General features: G+C 47.8%; 1 protein-coding gene across 37 annotated transcripts in view; it reads right to left on the bottom strand.

Moving 5' to 3' along the window:
• Positions 1 to 19,353, bottom strand: part of STYXL1 (serine/threonine/tyrosine interacting like 1) — a 32,755-nt gene that overhangs the window by 11,479 nt on the left and 1,923 nt on the right. For 8 of the 37 annotated variants that reach the window (XR_015154406.1, XR_015154404.1, XM_086374443.1 and 5 more), the window contains exons 2-5: positions 12,235 to 12,338; positions 11,270 to 11,331; positions 10,448 to 10,577; positions 7,552 to 7,697 (exon numbers count right to left, since the gene is read on the bottom strand). Coding sequence is in view for 33 of the 37 variants with exons in the window: in XM_086374440.1 (XP_086230566.1) it covers positions 7,552 to 7,697; positions 10,448 to 10,577; positions 11,270 to 11,331; positions 12,235 to 12,338 (442 nt within the window). In the remaining 4 variants the exon portion in view is untranslated. Of the gene's footprint in view, positions 1 to 7,551; positions 7,698 to 7,857; positions 7,960 to 10,447; positions 10,578 to 11,269; positions 11,332 to 12,234; positions 12,339 to 19,353 lie in introns of all 37 variants that reach the window. The other 29 variants (XM_086374468.1, XM_086374458.1, XM_086374469.1 and 26 more) reach the window with 8 other exon arrangements.

Raw genomic sequence — 19,353 nt, 5'->3', positions numbered from 1 at the left:
AACTCATGGTATTTCCAGGGCCTGAGGGGGTGGGTAAAATGGGGAGACATTCAGTCAGTTCAGTTCAGTCGCTCAGTCGTGTCCAACTCTTTGCAACCCCATGAATCGCGGCACGCAAGGCCTCCCTGTCCATCACCAACTCCCGGAGTTCACTCAGACTCATGTCCATCGAGTCAGTGATCTCATCCTCTGTCATCCCCTTCTCCTCCTGCCCCCAAGCCCTCCCAGCATCAGAGTCTTTTCCAATGACTCAACTCTTCGCATGAGGTGGCCAAAGTACTGGAGTTTCAGCTTTAGCATCATTCCCTCCAAAGAAATCCCAGGGCTGATCTCCTTCAGAATGGACTGGTTGGATCTCCTTGAAGTCCAAGGGACTCTCAAGAGTCTTCTCCAACACCACAGTTCAAAAGCATCAATTCTTCGGCACTCAGCCTTCTTCACAATCCAACTCTCACATCCATACATGACCACTGGAAAAACCATAGCCTTGACTAGACGAACCTTTGTTGGCAAAGTAATGTCTCTGCTTTTCAATATGCTATCTAGGTTGGTCATAACTTTCCTTCCAAGGAGTAAGCGTCTTTTAATTTCATGGCTGCAGTCACCATCTGCAGTGATTTTGGAGCCCAAAAAAATAAAGTCTGACACTGTTTCCACTGTTTCCCCATCTATTTCCCATGAAGTGATGGGACCAGATGCCATGATCTTAGTTTTCTGAATGTTGAGCTTTAAGCCAACTTTTTCACTCTCCACTTTCACTTTCATCAAGAGGCTTTTGAGTTCCTCTTCACTTTCTGCCATAAGGGTGGTGTCATCTGCATATCTGAGGTTATTGATATTTCTCCCGGCAATCTTGCTTCTTCCAGCCCAGCATTTCTCATGATGTACTCTGCATATACGTTAAATAAGCAGGGTGACAATATACAGCCTTGATGTACTCCTTTTCCTATTTGGAACCAGTCTGTTGTTCATGGCCAGTTCTAACTGTAGCTTCCTGACCTGCATACAAATTTCTCAAGAGGCAGGTCAGGTGGTCTGGTATTCCCATCTCTTTCAGAATTTTCCACAGTTTATTGTGATCCACACAGTCAAAAGCTTTGGCATAGTCAATAAAGCAGAAAGAGATGTTTTTCTGGAACTCTCTTGCTTTTTCCATGATCCAGCGGATATTGGCAATTTGGTCTCTGGTTCCTCTGCCTTTTCTAAAACCAGCTTGAACATCAGGAAGTTCACGTTCACATATTGCTGAAGCCTGGCTTGGAGAATTTTGAGCATTACTTTACTAGCGTGTGAGATGAGTGCAATTGTGCGGTAGTTTGAGCATTCTTTGGCATTGCCTTTCTTTGGGATTGGAATGAAAACTGACTTTTTCCAGTCCTGTGGCCACTGCTGAGTTTTCCAAATTTGCTGGCATATTGAGTGCAGCACTTTCACAGCATCATCTTTCAGGATTTGAAATAGCTCAACTGGAATTCAATCACCTCCACTAGCTTTGTTCGTAGTGATGCTTTCTAAGTCCCACCTAACTTCATATTCCAGGATATCTGGCTCTAGGTGAGTGATCACACCATTGTGATTATCTGGGTTGTGAAGATCTTTTTTGTACAGTTCTTCTGTGTATTCCTGCCACCTCTTCTTAATATCTTCTGCTTCTGTTAGGTCCATACCATTTCTGTCCTTTATTGAGCCCATCTTTGCATGAAATGTTCCCTTGGTATCTCTAATTTTCTTGAAGAGATCTCTAGTCTTTCCCATTCTGTTGTTTTCCTCTATTTCTTCACATTGATCACTGAAGAAGGCTTTCTTATCTCTTCTTGCTATTCTTTGAACTCTGCATTCAGATGCTTATATCTTTCCTTTTCTCCTTTGCTTTTCGCTTTTCTTCTTCTCACAGCTATTTGTAAGGCCTCCCCAGACAGCCTTTTTGCTTTTTTGCATTTCTTTTCCATGGGGATGGTCTTGATCCCTGTCTCCTGTAGAATGTCATGAACCTCAGTCCATAGTTCATCAGGCACTCTATCTATCAGATCTAGTCCCTTAAATCTATTTCTCACTTCCACTGTATAATCATAAGGGATTTGATTTAGGTCATACCTGAATGGTCTAGTGGTTTTCCCTACTTTCTTCAATTTCAGTCTGAATTTGGCAATAAGGAGTTCATGATCTGAGCCACAGTCAGCTCCTGGTCTTGTTTTTGTTGACTGTATAGAGCTTCTCCATATTTGGCTGCAAAGGATATAATCAATCTGATTTCGGTGTTGACCATCTGGTGATGTCCATGTGTAGAGTCTTCTCTTGTGTTGTTGGAAGAGGATGTTTGCTATGACCAGTGCGTTCTCTTGGCAAAACTCTATTAGCCTTTGCCCTGCTTCACTCCGTATTCCAAGGCCAAATTTGCCTGTTACTCCAGGTGTTTCTTGACTTCCTACTTTTGCATTCCAGTCCCCTATAATGAAAAGGACATCTTTTTTTTGGGGTGTTAGTTCTAAAAGGTCTTGTAGGTCTTCATAGAACCATTCAACTTCAGCTTCTTCAGCGTTACTGGTTGGGGCATAGACTTGGATTACTGTGATATTGAATGGTTTGCCTTGGAAACGAACAGAGATCATTCTGTCGTTTTTGAGACTGCATCCAAGTACTGCATTTTGAACTCTTGTTGACCATGATGGCTACTCCATTTCTTCTGAGGGATTCCTGCCTGCAGTAGTAGATATAATGGTCATCTGAGTTAAATTCACCCATTCTAGTCCATTTTAGTTCGCTGATTCCTAGAATGTCGACGTTCACTCTCGCCATCTCTTGTTGTGGATGTGACTGGTGATAGAAGCAAGGTCCGATGCTGTTCTGGGGATCTAATGTACAGCATGGCGACTACAGTTAACAACACAGTATTATATACTTGAAATTTTAACAAAATTTCTAGAAAGTACATCTTAAATGTTCTCATCGCTCACACACACATAAATGGTAATTGTGTGAGGTGATGGATGTGCTCATTTTACTATGGTAATCATCTTGCAACATATGAAGTGAAAGTGTTAGTTGCTCAGTCCTGTCTGACTCTGTGGGACCCCATGGACTATAGCCCTCCAGGCTCCTTTGTCCATGGGATTCTCCAGGCAAGAATACTGGAGTGGGTAGCCATTCTCTTCTCCAGGAGATCTCCCTGACCCAGAGATCAAACCCGGGTATCCTGCATGTCAGGCAGATTCTCTACCATCTGAGCCACCAGGGAAATGGCAACATATATGTGTATCAAATCATGTTGTATGCCTTATACTTACACAGTCTTATATGTCAATTATACCTCAATAAAGCTGGGGGGCTGGATCACAAAATTTGAGTGTTTCCAAGGAAAGATTATTAGAGCACCCATCAGGTGGTTAGAAACAATTATTAATAAAAATAATTATTAAACAATTATTAATGAGACTTATAAACAAGCCAGAGAAGCACACCAGTCTAAGACTGTTCTCAAAGCATGCCTCCAGAACTAATGAAAATTCCCCTAATGGTTCCTTGGGTGACCTCTTGTAGTTCAGATGTCTGTAATAAAACAGTGGATACTTGTTTATTGTTGGCATAGACTGAAAACTTACTTGTTATATTTAGTAATATAAAACCTAGGCATAACCTCACAAGAAAAAAAGGAAAAGAAATCCACTAGCATTGAATAAATTGATGTTTATTGAATATGATCTGGTGGTGGTGGTGGTTGTTCAGTCGCTGAGTTGTGTCTGACTCTTTGTGACCCCATAGACTGTATGTAGCATGCCAGGCTTCCCTGTCCTTCACTGTATCCCAGAGTTTGCTCAGGCTCATGTCCATTGAGTCAGTGATGCTATCTAGCCATCTCATCCTCGGCTGCCCTCTTCTCCTTCTACCTTCAATCTTTCTCAGCATCAGGCTCTTTTCCAATGAGTTGGCTCTTTGCATCATTGGCCAAAGTTGTTGGAGCTTCCACTTCAGCATCAAATTTGGAAAACTCAGCTGTGGCCACAGGACTGATTTCATTCCAATCCCAAAGCAGGGCAATGCCAAAGAATGTTCAAACTGTCTAGAAACCCCCTATTTTTCACCAGTTTTCCATAGGAAATGCTAACCAATATAATTTTAAAGGTCAAACCAGTTCTAAACCACCTCTGGCTCCAAGTTCAACTCAGAAACAACATCTTAAGACCTCAAGCTAGTGTGCAGCCCACCCGCGCCTTTCAGAGCCTTGTGGCTTCAGCACACCTCCCCTCCCAGTGAACCCCCCACCAGCCCACACTCCTCCAAAACTGTCGACCTCAAAAGCTTTTTTATCAATAAGCAGACACCACTCCGAGTCAACCCCCAAGTCTGTGAGACATTCGGCCCTTCCACATGCGGGCAGGCAGGCCCACCACCTGCAAATGTGACCCAAAGCACTCCCCAGGGTTCTGGGTGACCACCCCCTCAGGACGCTCAGCTTGCTGGAGCCAAGTGGACTCCTCATGGTTTCACCTGGAAAATCTCACTCAGTCTCACCACAAATCTGTCAAGGATCTTCCTGATGCTTTCGAACCAGCCTACTTTCCCAATAGTTTTAAGGGCCGTGGGGGAGTGGGTGTGACATGGATAAAAAAATGCTCTGCTCTAAACAGCCACTGCCTGTTAATTCTAGAGGACACAGTTTTGATAACCACGTCAACAAATGTAAGAGAAACCAGTATCACAAACTAACATGTCCAAATTGAGCCCACTGCTTTCTCCCGACACAGCTATAGTCCATGGGGTCACAAATAGTTGGACATGACTTAGTGACTAGACAACAACATATAAAACAGGAAATTAGAAGTCACTCTGTCTAAAGTAGAGGGGCCATCTCAGAGTCTAAACTCCGTGCCTCCATCCCCCTGGTAGGAGTTCCTTGGGGAGCAGCAGAGACACGTCTGCTTCATAACGTGTCAAAACACATAACAGGAAGGGAGTGGGGCTTTCATTCTTGCCCCTGAATTAGTAACAAAAGTCCCGAAGTAGGGAGAAGCCAATCTAGGAACGTACATCCTACGAGGGCCTCGAACAAGCAGCATAGAACTCACCTGTCCAGGCCCTACTAGATACCACCCCATCCCTCTTCCCAAACTACCTAAGAAGATGGGGCAAGGACCAGTCTCAGGGGTATACACGTCAGAACTGACCGAACTGTACATTCTAAGTATGTGCTGTTTTAACCTATGCCAATTCCAACTTCCTAAAGCTTTAAAAGAAAATAAAGGGGCTTTTGTGGTGATCCAGTGGTTAAGAATCTGCCTGCCAATGGTGAGGACAAGGGTTTGATCCCTGATCTGGGAAGATCCCACGTGCCACGGGATAACTAAGCCCATGCACTGCAACTACTGAAGCCCGTGCTCCGCAAAAAGAGAAGCCCCTGCAATGAGAGGCCCAAGCACCGCAACAAGAGCAGCCCCTGCTCTCCGCCCATGCACAGCAGCAAAGACCACTGCAGCCAAAAGTGAATATTAAAAAAAAGAAAAAGAAAGAAGGTGAGTTATGAGCATGTCATGTTTGCAGACAAGAAAGGCCCTCTTTCGTCCCTGCAAAGCCAGTAAGGACGCTCCTCTGGGAGAAAAGAGGGGTGCCTGGGGGGCCCGGGAAGACTGGCTGTACAGCTGCTGAGCTAAGAATCACAGCTCAGCGGAAGGTGAGGAAGTGCCCTGGAGAGCGTCACACGCATACCCTGTGTTTGGGAACAGGTATGACCCCAGGCGTGGGTCCCCGCCTTTTCACACGGGCTGGCTGGAGCAGCCGTGCCAGCAAGGCCAGGAGCAGCCTCATTCCCATCATCACACCCTCCGGGGGCTCATTCTGGGCTTCAGGTGAAGGAATGTGGATGGGGTGGGAGGTCGTGAGCTGCCAAGGGAAGGGAAGGGACCTGGGGGCATTCCTGTCAGGAATTCTCAGCTGGCTCTCTCTGAAGGATCCTTGGTAACAGATGGAAAGGAAACCAGCCTCAAAGGCCATCATCTGTGGCACACAGAACCAGGCGGGGCAAAATGAGAAGAAAGCACGTCCCCACCACTGATAAGCAGCCAGTCACACAAGACAGGGCCCACCCGGACCCCCAGCACCAAAGGGACCAGGACCGGAAAAGGGGAAGTAAGGAGGTATCCCTGAAGCTATCATACACTCCTCCCCATTCCCAGTCCCGAGCCCACAGACAATGGAAAGCTGCCCAACTCCAGGAAGGGAGAAGAAAGAAGACCTGGGTTGAGGCTAAACTAGTCTAGCCTGTACTGGACTGTTTTATTCCCTTTTAAAAAATTATTTCAAAAGTAGAGAGAATAACGTAACAAACCTCTGGATCTCTCACCCTTCAGCAAGCATTCATTATCAACTAATGGCCCATTTTGTTTCATATGTACTTCCAACTTCCCGACCCTCCCCAGATTATTTTGAAGGACATTCTAGACATCATGTTATTTTAATTATAAATATCTCATTATGTATCTCTAAAAGATAGAGACTCGCGTTTTCAGAAATGTAGCCATAATAATGTCATCACAACCTTAAAAAATATATAATAATAATTCCTTGCTGTTCAGTCGCTCAGTCATGTCCGACTCTTTGTGACCCCGTGGACTGCAGCACACCAGGCTTCCCTGTCCATCACCAACTCCCAGAGCTTGCTCAGACTCATGTCCATCGAGTCGGTGATGCCATCCAACCCTCTCATCCTCTGTCGTCCCCTTCTCTTGCCCTCAATCTTTCCCAGCATCAGGGTCTTTTCCAATGAGTCAGCTCTTCGCATCAGGTGGAACTCCTTACTATCACCAAATTCCAGTTCTTAGGCACACTTCTCCAGTTGTTTTATAATATGATGAAACTGAAATTTTTCATAACCGAGAGTGGTTGGAAAGTATGTTATCGGCCCATGATGCTGCCCACGGCGAGTGACAGCACAGCTGAAGTAATCGCTAGAAAGAATGAGACCCCTGCAGGTCCACATTCCACTTCACTCCTGACTCTTCAAGAAACCGGATGCTATGAAATCCCCGCAGGGAGTGCCCCTGTCTGCCTGTCACTGCATCCCAGTGCTCACCTTATTCACCCTCTGGTTTGGCTCCGGACACCTTGTGTAACACCTCGGCCACACCTTGTCACAGCCCTGGTCTCCCCCACTAGACAAAGGAATCCTTGTAGGCAGGGGCTGCTCTCTCACCCTTTCGTTGTATTCTCTGGACCCAGCCAGGGTTCGTGAGGCCAGACGGCTAAGGATGGCCCCGCCTGTGTGGCTTTGACCACGGCCCATCACCCAGAACCCCCGCCGCGGATCCCTGCTCTCTAAACCGGCCTCATTGATGAAACGCCACACTGGCTCTGCCTCCATCTGGCACTTATAATTCATCACACTGGACTGGACTGCACCTCCTGGCTGCCCGAGTTCATTCCCAAGCCTCCGTCAACACCTCTTCCACCTTTTCCACGTCATCTGTCTCCTGCTTCTCCAGCCCTGCTCTCGACCCCTTCGGCCCCCAGGGAAAGGCCCCACTCCCGCCCGAGCCTGCCTGTGCTCGGTGCGCAGCTTGCCTGAGGCATCCAGATGATCTTCTGTGTCCGGAAGAAGTGATACATGGCCGAGAAGAGCTCGTAGCCTCCTCTCAGGATAAGGACGGGGTGGCGCGTGAGGTGGGTCAGGGCTCTGCCACACTCAACAGCCGCTCCAAGCACTATTCCTAAGAGCAGAGACCAAAGAGATGACTGTCCCCTCTGTGCTCATCGTGTGCATAGAGGCCCAGTGGGCAGGCACTCCACTCTGGAAAACAATTATCGAGGAAACTGAAGTGAATATAAATAGAGATGAAAGCTACAATTAAAATTTAAAAAGCGATTCACCACCGAGTAAGCTGATCTTTGTCTGTAAACTCCAAGATTTCCTTTTCGTTTCCATACTGTTGCAAGGAAGGACGATCCAAGACAAGTGAAGTGTGCGCGTGCCTATGAAAGCGACAGTCGCTGGGTCATGTCTGACTCTGTGACCACACAGACTATACTCATGGAATTCTCCAGGCCAACACCGGTGTGGGTAGCCTTTCCCTTCTGCGGGGGATCTTCCCAACCCAGGTCTCCCACATTTCAGGTGGATTCTTTACCAGCTGAGCCACATATATGTATATACAATATCATAAATGATATACCACACAATTCATTCATTTAAAGTATATAAATTAACATTTTTAATGTATTCCCAGTTATGCAACCATCACTGCGGTCAATTTCAGAACATTTTAATCACCTCCAAGAGAAACCATGTACCAGTTAGGGGGTTTCATTTCTCACTTCCCTGCAAACATTCAGCTCTAAGCAACCACTAACCTAATTTCTTACAGCTCGACCTATTTTGGACATTTTATAGAAATGGAATTGTATAAATGTGGCGTTCTGTGTCTGGTTTCTTTCACTGGGCATGATGTTGTCAAAGTTCATCTATGTTGCAGCCAGTGTCAGCACTCCATCCTTTTTCACAGCTGAATAATATTCCTCTGTGTGGCTCTCCATGTCTGGTTTATCCACTGATCTGTTGATGACTATTTCAGGTGTTCCCATTTTGTGGCTATTATCAGACTGCCAGGAACACCCATGTACAAGGTTTTGTGTGCACATGTTCAACTTCTCTCTAGTATATACTATGGAAAAGAATGTTGCTTGCCATATCAGTAAACAAAGAACACTGTGGCCGTCAAGCCACTGGCCACTGCAGTCGTCCCTGACTGTGCAACCTTCCCCGAGTAAGCAAATCATCAGAGTGTGGTTTTGGGATTTGTTGTTCTGTGATTGTGATTTCTTACTGAGTAAGGATGGCGACTCCGTAGTGCTAAAGTGAGGTCAGGTACAGAGTGTAGAGGGGATTGTTTTCACCGACCACCATTTCCTAGGACTTCAGGGTTCAGCCGACAATCCTAGGATTGCAGACCAGGGACGAGTGTAGCAAAGAGGGGACAATTTCCTGGCTAAGGGCCTCCTGGGAAAACTGGTGTTATTACAGGCGGAAGCCTAACGCCACCCAGTGGCCACTGGTATGAGTGCCCAGCCCATGGAACTCATCCACCCCTATCGGTCACTGAGCCAGCAGGCAGCAGCAACGCGTGGTCAGCCCAAAGCAGGGGCTGAATGGAGAATGCAGTGGAGCCTCAGTGAAGCAGACTGGAACTGGCCGAGGTCCAGCTCGAGGATGAAGTGACTGTTCTCCAGGATCACTCGGGTTTGAATCCTGGCCCCACCACTTACTAGGTGTGGTGGTTTAAAAACTCTTCCCACAAACGCTTTCAAATGCTTCCCTTTAGTTTAATTCCCCTCTCCTGTAGGGGTTGGAGAAGGAAATGGCAACCCGCTCCAGTGTTCTTGCCTGGAGAATCCCAGGGACAGGGGAGCCTGGTGGGCTGCCGTCTATGGGGTCACACAGAATCGGACACGACTGAAGCGACTTAGCAGCAGCAGCAGCAGCCTGCAGGGGTGGGCTGTACTCAGTGACTTGCTTCTAATGAACAGAATGTGACCTAGTATTTCCATCTCAAGACCAGGTCATAAATAGGCGCGTAGCTGTCCCCTTCTCTCCCTCTGTCTTGGCCCATTCCCTCTGGGGAAACCAGCTGCCCTGTCGTGAGGCCGTCTAAGCAGCCCTCTGCATAAGTTCGTGCAGTGAGGAACAGAGGACTCCTGGCTATTCCCACGGGAGTGACCATCTCGGAGGCATGTCATCCTGGCCCCATCTCACCTTCTCGGGACAGCAGCCTGGCTGACGTCATGTCTACAGCCTCAGGATAGGCAAGAATCTCCCAGCTAAGTGCTCCCGAATGCCACAGAAACAAGCAGACAACTATGGTATTAAACTATTGACTTTGGGGGTAATTTGTTACATAGCAGTAGAAACCCACGGTCCCAGACATGGGGAACGACTTATTTCACCTTCCTGGACTCCAGTTTCCTCCCCTATAAAACAGAGACGTTACTTACTAGGAGACCACTCTCCACGGCCTTTCGTGTTTCTACATGTCCTCTGAACAAAGGCGCTGGCTTTTCAAGGATATCTGTGTAATAAACAGCCTCGGATAATAGAGACAGTTCCTCCCTCCAGAGTCAAGGGCAGGCAGGCTTTCTGCATGTTTGTTAGAAAAGATTTAGGCCCCCTAAGCTCAGAGGTCTCTAACACCACCACCCACTGTCTTCTGGCCACTTTTATTGCTCTGAGAAATAAAGTCTTTTATCTCTGAGCCAGGAGCCTCAGGCCTTGTGCCAGCATCCATGAAACCATGGCAGGCTCACTTGTCACCTTGCAAAGAAGGAAACAACCCAGACCCTTCCCAGGTTCTGACACTGCCATGCCCATAGGGCTGCTCTGTAGAGGTGGCCCAGGCAGAGCTCCCGACATGTGGCAAAGGCGCTCAGTAGCTTAACTCTTCGTCCTGCTGCTCTGGTAAAGACTCACTGTGCTTGCCGTCATCAGTGCTGTCGTCTTTCAGCATTAGCTCCAGGGAGATGGTGTTGTTATCGTATACCACACAGTATTCCACACACTCCAGATCCACAGACTCCGGGATTAGATATTTGCCTGCCCTCTAAAGAAACCACCGGAGAAGCCTGTTGGCGGGTGGGTTAGACTGAGCCCACACGCCCTGCACACCAGCACTGGGAGGAGCCCAGGTGGGACAGCTCCCCCTTCCTTGACTACACACAGGCCCGGAAGCCCTGAGAGTGGACCAGAGAGGCTGCCACGTTCCAAGAGTCTTCCACACCCATGGTCCCCCCTGGGAGAAGCTGTCCACGGCTGACTGGACCAGAGACGATACCCTGGCCAAAGAACAGTGGTCTAGTGACCAGCCCACAGCTGATTAGGAGCCCTGGCACAGGTGCTGAGAGAGCAGCTGCGGCCACTGGAACTACTGACATCCTCTGGAGAAGGGTGTGGGTGATGGAGACCAAATCCAAAATCTGCCGTGAAGAGGGAAGTAAGCAGACAGGCCTGAATGGGCAAAAGTCACAACCCCAGGGTTCATAACATTGCCTGGCACATCAAAGAATTAAATAAACATTTCTTAATGAAGCTGTTGACCATGGGGGACAGGGAGAGGCCTCAGGGAGTATGTGACAGTGTCAGAGACCCTTGTGGTGGACACACGGGGTCCTGCCCCTGCCGCCCACGGTGTCCAGTAGGAGGTGTCCCTCCTGGACCTCGGATAAACCCTCCCATTCTTCCGGCCCTCCAGTAAGGTAGCCCGTCCGCCCCACGTGCGGACTCTTGTCAGTATACCTTCTTCACAAGGAGTGCTGTAATCACGTGGCTTTCATCATACTCCCGTTTGGACCGCACATCTGAAAAGGAAAAGCATCGAATGAGTAACTGCTTTCGCAAAGGAACACGTGACCAATGAGAGCACTAAAATACGTTAAAGTAAAACGATGAGCCAGAAACAGAGATAATAGCTCTAATACAAATAACCAACAAAATCTTGTATCCAGAATTTGTAAAGAACTTAGAAATCAATGGGGGAAAAAAACTACATCTGAAGACATCTTTACCTTCAGATACAGCTCAAGAGTACCTCCAAGGCTGACTCCAGCCCTTGTGAAGTGTCTGCCTGAGGACACTCAAGGCCGCCAAAGAACTTACTGCTTGCTCCAGCTGGCACCTGAAGACAGGGCCCCTGCCCCCGCCTCTGAGGAGGGTAGAGCCTAGCTTCGATAAGCACCAGTTAGCGAGCCCCCTTGGGTCTCACATGGTCCAACTCCCACCCAGTTCGTAGTTTTCACTTCCCTGACTCTGAGCCCCACATTCCCCTTCTCTACTCCCTCATTCTCCATCGCAAAGGCCTCTGTGCAAACTGGAGTCCTGTTCACTCTGGGCTCCTCCCTATTGCAATAGTACACTACCGATTAAATTAGATCATTAAATCAGAATTTAATGATCTAATAACAAAAATGAACTAACTACACTCTAGCTCCATGCAACAACATAAGTGAATCTTCATCGCATAGTCTTGAGCAAAGGTCAGAGACATGGTCTATCTGGCTTAAAAACAAGTGAAACTGGGACTTCCCTGGTGGTCCAGTGGTTAAGAAGCCCTCTTCCAAAGCAGGGGGTGCAGGTTCGATCCCTAAGATTCCACATGCTGTGGAACCACTAAGCCCTCACACTACAACTAGAGTCTGCCCACCGCCACGGAAGACCCCACCTGCCACAGCTAAGACCTCCACACCCATAAATAAAGTACTCACCCAATAAACAGAGGTAGTTGGGTTCAGTTAATCTGGATAGTTTTGTGACCTGATTCAAGATGTTATAAAGCTCTGTTGGTTCACACAAAACCAAACCGGTCATCCTACAGGAAAGAATCCATAACGTATTAATAAAAGCTCAGTGAAGTGAAAGTCGCTCAGTTGTGTCCGACTCTTTGCGACCCCATGGACTATTCAGTCCATGGAATTCTCCAGGCCAGAATATTATTGAGTGGGTAGCCTTTCCCTTTTCCAGGGGATCTTCCCAACCCAGGGATCGAACCCAGGTCTCCCGCATTGCAGGTGGATTCTTTAGCAGCTGAGCCACAAGGGAAGCCCAAGAATACTGGCGTGGGTAGCCTATTCCTTCTCCAAGGGATCTTCCCAACCCAGGAATTGAACCACAGTCTCCTGCATTTCAGGCAAATTCTTTACCAACTGAGCTATCAGGGAAGCCCAAAAGCTTAGTACATCTTTCTATTTTAGATGAAGGACTACTAAGTAAGATAATTAAACTTTCTTAACATGTGTTCAAACAAAGGTGAAAATAATCACCAAAGTGATCAAGGAAACTTCAAAAACTTAAAGTGAAATGTGTGTAGGGGAGATAAACATTGCACACAACATATCTGAATAAAACAGGTTGTAAAACAGTCACCAATTCATTTCTTCTTTCAGTAAATCATCACTGAACACCTACTACATGCCAGGCACTGGAAATAACTGTGGTCAACTAGACCCACCCTCATGAAGATTACAGTCAAGCGTGGAATGCAGACATTGGACCAAAAAATACTTCGTTAAGCAGGGAAAGCATTATAAAAGGGTCAGCATCCAGTGTCACAGGAGGTGCCAACAGGAGGGCCTCGCCTAGTCAGGGGATGGGTGGTCAGAGAAGGGCTGTCTGAGATGTGATTGCTGAGACAGGAGGTTAGGCAAGACTTAGGCAGGTGGAGGAGGGAGAGAGGATGAAGGAGGTGGGGACACTCCTGAGAGCAGGAGGGAACTTAGCACCTGAGGTTTCCAAAGGAGCCTGGGGTGACGACAGTGGGAAGAGAGTGATGACGGAGACCCTGGGGAGGCTGGTGCAGGTCCCTTGTGAGGGGCCTTGTGGGCTTATTGTAAAGATCGTGGTGCTTCGTGGAAGGTGGCACATCGCTCACTGGTACTGATAGAACTGCCCGGCCAGCCTGGGCTGTGGCTCCTGCTTACAGGGCTGCTCTTGGTTCCTGGGCACAACAGTCTCTGCTGCCCCCGGACACTGAGGGGAGAAGGCCTGTGCAGAAGCTTCCTGCAAGGAGGTTACCTTTTAGCCGGGGTGGGAGCGACCAGGAGCAGCCAGCAGACCTCTGCAGGCCAGTCAAGTCCAGGGACAATCTTGCTCAAGTGGACAGTTAGGGGCCACTTCAGAATTGCCAATACGATGCTCCCCAGAAAGGCTAACCCCTCGTCTTGGGCCCTGAACCTTCTCGCCTCCTCCAGCACCTCAGTTCTCGGCCTCCCCTCCAACACCATCAGTTTCGGTCTCCATGTAGGTCATTCCCAGCATCCTCCGTGCCTGTCTCTGTTCCCTTTGTCACCTGAGACCTTTCAAAAGGGATATGTCTACACGGCCTCCACTTCCTCACCTCTGAACTCTAGACTGAACGCCTGTTGTGCCACTTATTCTTGGCTGCCTGACCTCAGGGAATAATTAGCCTTTTTGTGCCTCAGTTTCTGCCTCTGTTAAATGGGGGTAAAAATAGTATTGCCATTTCTGTAGAACAAGGATAATAGTACTTGTTGTGTGTGGATCAATGAAATTACACACGGAAGACATTCTGAGCAGGGAGGAAGGGCTCGGTAACTTTTAGCTATTGGTACAAATTTCTTCCCTGGAACTTCTAACCCCAAACCACAGAAACTGCTCTTATCAAGGTCATCACAAATACTCCTCCTGCCTAATCCATTTAGTCATTCCTCTGTAACCCACTTGAATGCCTCCTTCCCCAAACACTCTCCGCTCCCAGGACCCCCCACTCTCTAGGCTTCCCACTTCCCTCTCAGATGGCTCCAACTCTCCCCATGAGCACACCCTCAGACACAGTCATCTCCTCTCTTCTCTACCTACACTCTCACTCTGGGACAGAGCTTCTCAGCCTTGGTACCACTGACATGCGAGGCCAGGTAATTCTTGGTGGTGGGGCTGACCTGTGCACCACGGGATGTTTAGCAGGATCCCCAGCCCCTTCCAGCAGAAGCCAGTACCAACTCCCACCCTCCAATTATAAATGTTTCCAGACGTCACCAAACGTCCCCTGCAAGAAGGGCAAAGTCACCGTTAGTTGACAACCACCACTCCCCTAGAGTCTAGGGGATTCATCCAGTCCCTGGAATACCCCCTGTATACCAATGACTCCCAAATCATAGCCTCTACTTGACCTCTCCACTGAGCTCCAGGCTCCATGTGGATGCCTGATAGGTAGCTCAAGTATAATGTAGCCAGAAAAGAAGGTTTAAATTACACAAGCCCACATCTCCAATATCTTCTTGTCTTTTAGTCTTCCCTGTCTCAATAAACAGCACCATTATCCACCAAGTTACTCGAGGTCACATGTCTAATCCCTCATTTCCCTCCCATTAGCTCCCTTCTATTAGCTCTACAACCTCAATATATTGGGCTTCCCAGGTGGCTTCATAGTAAAGAATCTGCCTGCCAATGTAGGAGATGCAGGTTTGAGCCCTGGGTCGGGAAGATCCCCTGGCGAAGGAAATGCCAAGCCACTCTAGTATTCTTGCCTGGAAAACCCATGGACAGAGGAGCCTGGTGGGTTATAGTCCATGGGGTCCCAAAAGAGTCGGACATGACTTAGTGACTAAGCAACAACACCTAAATATATATATTCCAAGCCCATCTCCAGGGGGCTAGCAAAGTACTAGCATTCTAGACCAAAGTACTAGCATCTCTCTCCCAAGGACACAGTACTTGCCAACTGGGCTTTTTGCTTCTGCTTTCTCCCTATAGTCTAAACTTCACATGGCAGTCAGGGTGATCCTTGTGAAGTATGAGTTCATTGTCTTCACCTGTACTCACTCATTTGCTTATTTTTATCATCAGTCTCCTCATAGTGGAATGCATGGCTCATAAGAGTGGGGGCCTTGCCCTTCTGTTCACTGCAGTACCCCCACATGGTGCCCAGGATTTCTGATGCAGACCAATGCTCAGTCAGCACGTGTTTAACCAATACATTATTACTAGTCACCATTCCTGCCTTCACCAATGGGCCTATCCTGACCTAATGCCATACACCTAGATGCCACACACAGAGCCCTCCTAAAGGACCTCCCAACTCATCCCCCCAGGTCCTCTGCCTCTGAAAGTCCTGATCTCAGGCCATTTTGGAGGCGGTGAGCATCAGGGAATGGGGATGGACTCTGTGTCCAGTCCCCAAACTTCATGAAGCCAACCTAAAAGCGGGCTCCTAACATACCTGGTTGATCACTCAGAGTCCATCCTCACCCTCCCATCTGCTTCTCCCCATGACAACCTCCATCTCTTCATTCACTAGCTAACACACTGTCTCTGGGCTTTCAGGTAAAAACCTAGTCTAGCCCCAGGAATCAACTCCTTCTGACATCTCTCCTTCCCAAAGGGTGCACTCCCACTTGTCAGGCAAGATCTGCCTCACCTGCTGGCAAACCTCAGGAGGGTGTGCACTGTCCTGCCCCTAACAGCACACTCCTGAGAGAAGACGCAGCCCTGTAAGCCACAGTGAGAAGCGCCACTGGACTGGGCAGGCAGAGGACTGGACACAGCTAACAGCCCTTCCAGCGCAACTCCACACTCGTTTTTGTTTCTTTTTTTTGGCTACACTGAGCATCAGGAGGCATCGTAGGTCCCTGACTCAGGATCAAACCTGTGCCCCCGCCAGTGGAAACATGGAGTCCTAGTCACTGGACCACCAGGGAATTCCTGCTCCAAACTCTGAAGGGTATGAGAGGTTCTTGGCTCCACCATTTAGGTCCTAAGAATAATTTGATATCGAACTTTTATATAGAACCATAAAACAAATACTGATGAGGTGCTAAGCCAGGCTTGTGCCCCACCTTCTGCTCCTGACATGGGTTCCTGGATATGCCCAAGCTCTGGACCCAGCTTTGCTTTCATTTCCCTGACCTCTGGCTGGCCCAGGGGACTGAAGCCTCTGCTCTCAACTCAGAACTGCCACCATCAGCATCTCAGCTCTTGGGAGCTCCTGGCCAGCAGCTCCAGGCTGCCTCTGCTGTCACCAGTCCACCACCTCCTCGTGCTCTGCTGGCATGTAACTTGGAAAGCCAAGTCCTTTGATGCCCAGCAGGGATGGGCCACAACTGAAAATTAAGCTATATAAACATAGTTCTGTTTTAAAATGTATGTCCCCAATTTCCAATATTCTAGGGTCCCTAGAGGGAAATAAAACTCTCATACAGGTTGGACAATTAAATCTTTCTAATTCTTCATTTTAGCTCCAAGGATATTAAAGATGTAAAATACTTCACTTGAGTAAAATATTTCACTTGTGGTACAATTTTAGGGTTGAAGAGAAGATAAGTTAGCACAGAATATGTGCACCTAAGAGCAAAACTTTGATAGCTCGTGACCGTGGTCCAAAGCCTCTCGCAAGGAACAAAATGGTCAGTATGCGTGCTTATGCGTGGCTCGCGTGGGGTGCAGCAAGGAGTGTATCGGTGTGTTTCCTATATTGTGCATAAAGATATACAATGAAGAACGAGAAAAATTAATCTATAGTGATAGAAATCAGGAAGTCAGGTATTTCTATTTTCTGGGGGACTGGGACATAAGGGAACTGTCTGGAATAAAGAAAATGTTCCTATAGCTTGTTTTGGGTGGTGGTTACAAGACTACAAACTGTCAAAACTATCAAACTGCACACTTAAGATCTGGATACTGTATCGTATGTAAACTATATGGCAGTTTTTGTAATCCCCTGAAATATGAGGATACTTCTCTACTTTGGGTGGGGATGGCCCAATAGAGAATTTGGGAGGTAAGGGTTCCCTGCCCTAGAGATGCTGACAGGGGCTGACTGACTTGGCAGGGATGGGGAGAAGTCCCACACCCAGATGTAGCAGTGAACATGAGAATCTGACTCAAGTTCCTCTCCTGTGGCCTCAACTCTCCCCTCTACAGGGACAACTTCAGCCCTGGCCTCTCTCAGGAGTCTCAATCCCATACTGCCTCTTGGAGTAATCCCCCAAGTGTCCACTGACATTTTTATGTGGACAATTCATCACCACTTCCAATTCAGCCCATCTAAAATAGAGCTCTTTTTCTCCACACAGCTCTCCTTCCACACAACTTCTCTCAGGCTGAGTTCCCACAGCACTTTTATTTAAATCCAGATAGGCACAAACAATTCTTATCAATTCTTCCCCCTCCCTTATTGGCCCCACTTCCCCATTTCTAAAACTACCATCAAAACTCAGATTATGTATCATCTCCTAAGACTCTTGCTGGAGAAGGCAATGGCACCCCACTCCAGTACTCTTGCCTGGAAAATCCCATGGACGGAGGAGCCTGGTAGGCTGCAGTCCATGGGGTCGCTAGGAGTCGGACACGACTGAGCGACTTCACTTTCACTTTTCACTTTCATGAATTGGAGAAGGAAATGGCAACCCACTCCAGTGTTCTTGTCTGGAGAATCCCAGGGATGGGGGAGCCTGGTGGGTTGCCGTCTCTGGGGTCACACAGAGTTGGACATGACTGAAGACTTTTGCAGCACAGAAGCTACAAGAAGAACAAGGTTAGTCTCTCAAAATACTATGGAAGATAAGCCTTCTGAACAACCTCCCTGCCTTGCACATTTTCCCCTTGGAATCTTTGACATACCAAGGTCGGTCTAATCTTCCTCAAACACAGTTCTGGTGGCATCACAAAAGCCTCTGACAAACACTTGCTTCCCAAGCAATAAAACACAAACTTCTCCGCTAACATGCATAAACCCTGCACAATCTGGGGTTTCCAGTCTTGTATCTAAAACCACTTGACTCTCCCCAAATTCAGAAACCCACTCTCAACCTGGTCAGGTGCTGGACAATACAGAGATAAAAGTACCTGACTGCACGATGCTTTCAGTTCCAGTGGTAAGATACAGGGGTAAACAATTAACAAGAGAACACAGTCAGTGATACAATAAAGGACACTGTTCTCATGTCCCAACTCCCAACAGAAATGATCTGTTCACTGTCCCCTCCTACAGGTTTTCCTTTGGGCTCTTTTCCCTTTCTTTCTCATCTGAACACTTTCTATTGTTAAATGCCCAACTCTCAGTGCCCCTCCTTTGGGAACTCCAAAGCCCACGTGCAAGGATCTCTCCCTCCTGTGGCGCTGAACGGTCTAACTCTTGTTCTTCCTTTACATCTTAGCTTAGATGTTTCATCCTCCAAAGTCCTCTCTCACACGGCCCCCACCTCCACCCCAAATCTGAGTTAGATAGTCCTCCTTTGTGAAGGAAAGCTACACGGCTCAAAATAGCCTGGAGTTAAAACTCCCTCCAATGGTGGGGTCTTCCCCAGCATTCTATACAGAACAAAGAACTCCCCGACCCCCCCTCGCCCCTCGAAGGAAGGAATGGACATTAAGATTGATTAGGTCCAGCTCCCAGCCAGTCCCAGTCTTCAGCCGGCCTCAGGAATTCCTTGCCCTTGTTGTTAAAAGTTAACTAACCCAAACAATCTTGAAGAAAAACAGCCCCCTCGAGACAATGTATTTCCGCATCTATGTTGCCTGTATACCTCCTCTTTTCTCCACTTAGCGCAGCAGCTCACTCATCTGACTGCTGCCCCTTCTCGCCTCATTAAAGGTGACCTGTTCCTGTTGAGTACAGGTCTCATTCTTTCTCCAAATCTCGCTTTCTCTGACTCCCTTAACGTACACTTTGTGTTCCCACAGCCCCTCATAATTCTCTAGTGTTGCCCATATCATGCTGCTTGCAATGTACCTGTCTCACTAGACTGTGAGCTCCTTAAAGGCAGAAAATGTGTGGATCCTCGCTCATCTGTGAAGCAAGTGATCTTAGTAGCTCAATGAACAAATGGAAAGGAGGCAGGGAAGAGTAAGCCCGTCATCACGCGCACTCT

Source organism: Bos grunniens, chromosome 25 (genome assembly GCF_055505025.1).
Source record: "Bos grunniens cultivar Pamir isolate PY7600 chromosome 25, Bosgru_T2T1.0, whole genome shotgun sequence".
In the NCBI taxonomy this organism is placed as follows: Eukaryota; Metazoa; Chordata; class Mammalia; order Artiodactyla; family Bovidae; genus Bos; species Bos grunniens.
Note: the sequence above shows the minus strand (reverse complement) of the source record. Positions and strands in the feature narration are given on the sequence as shown.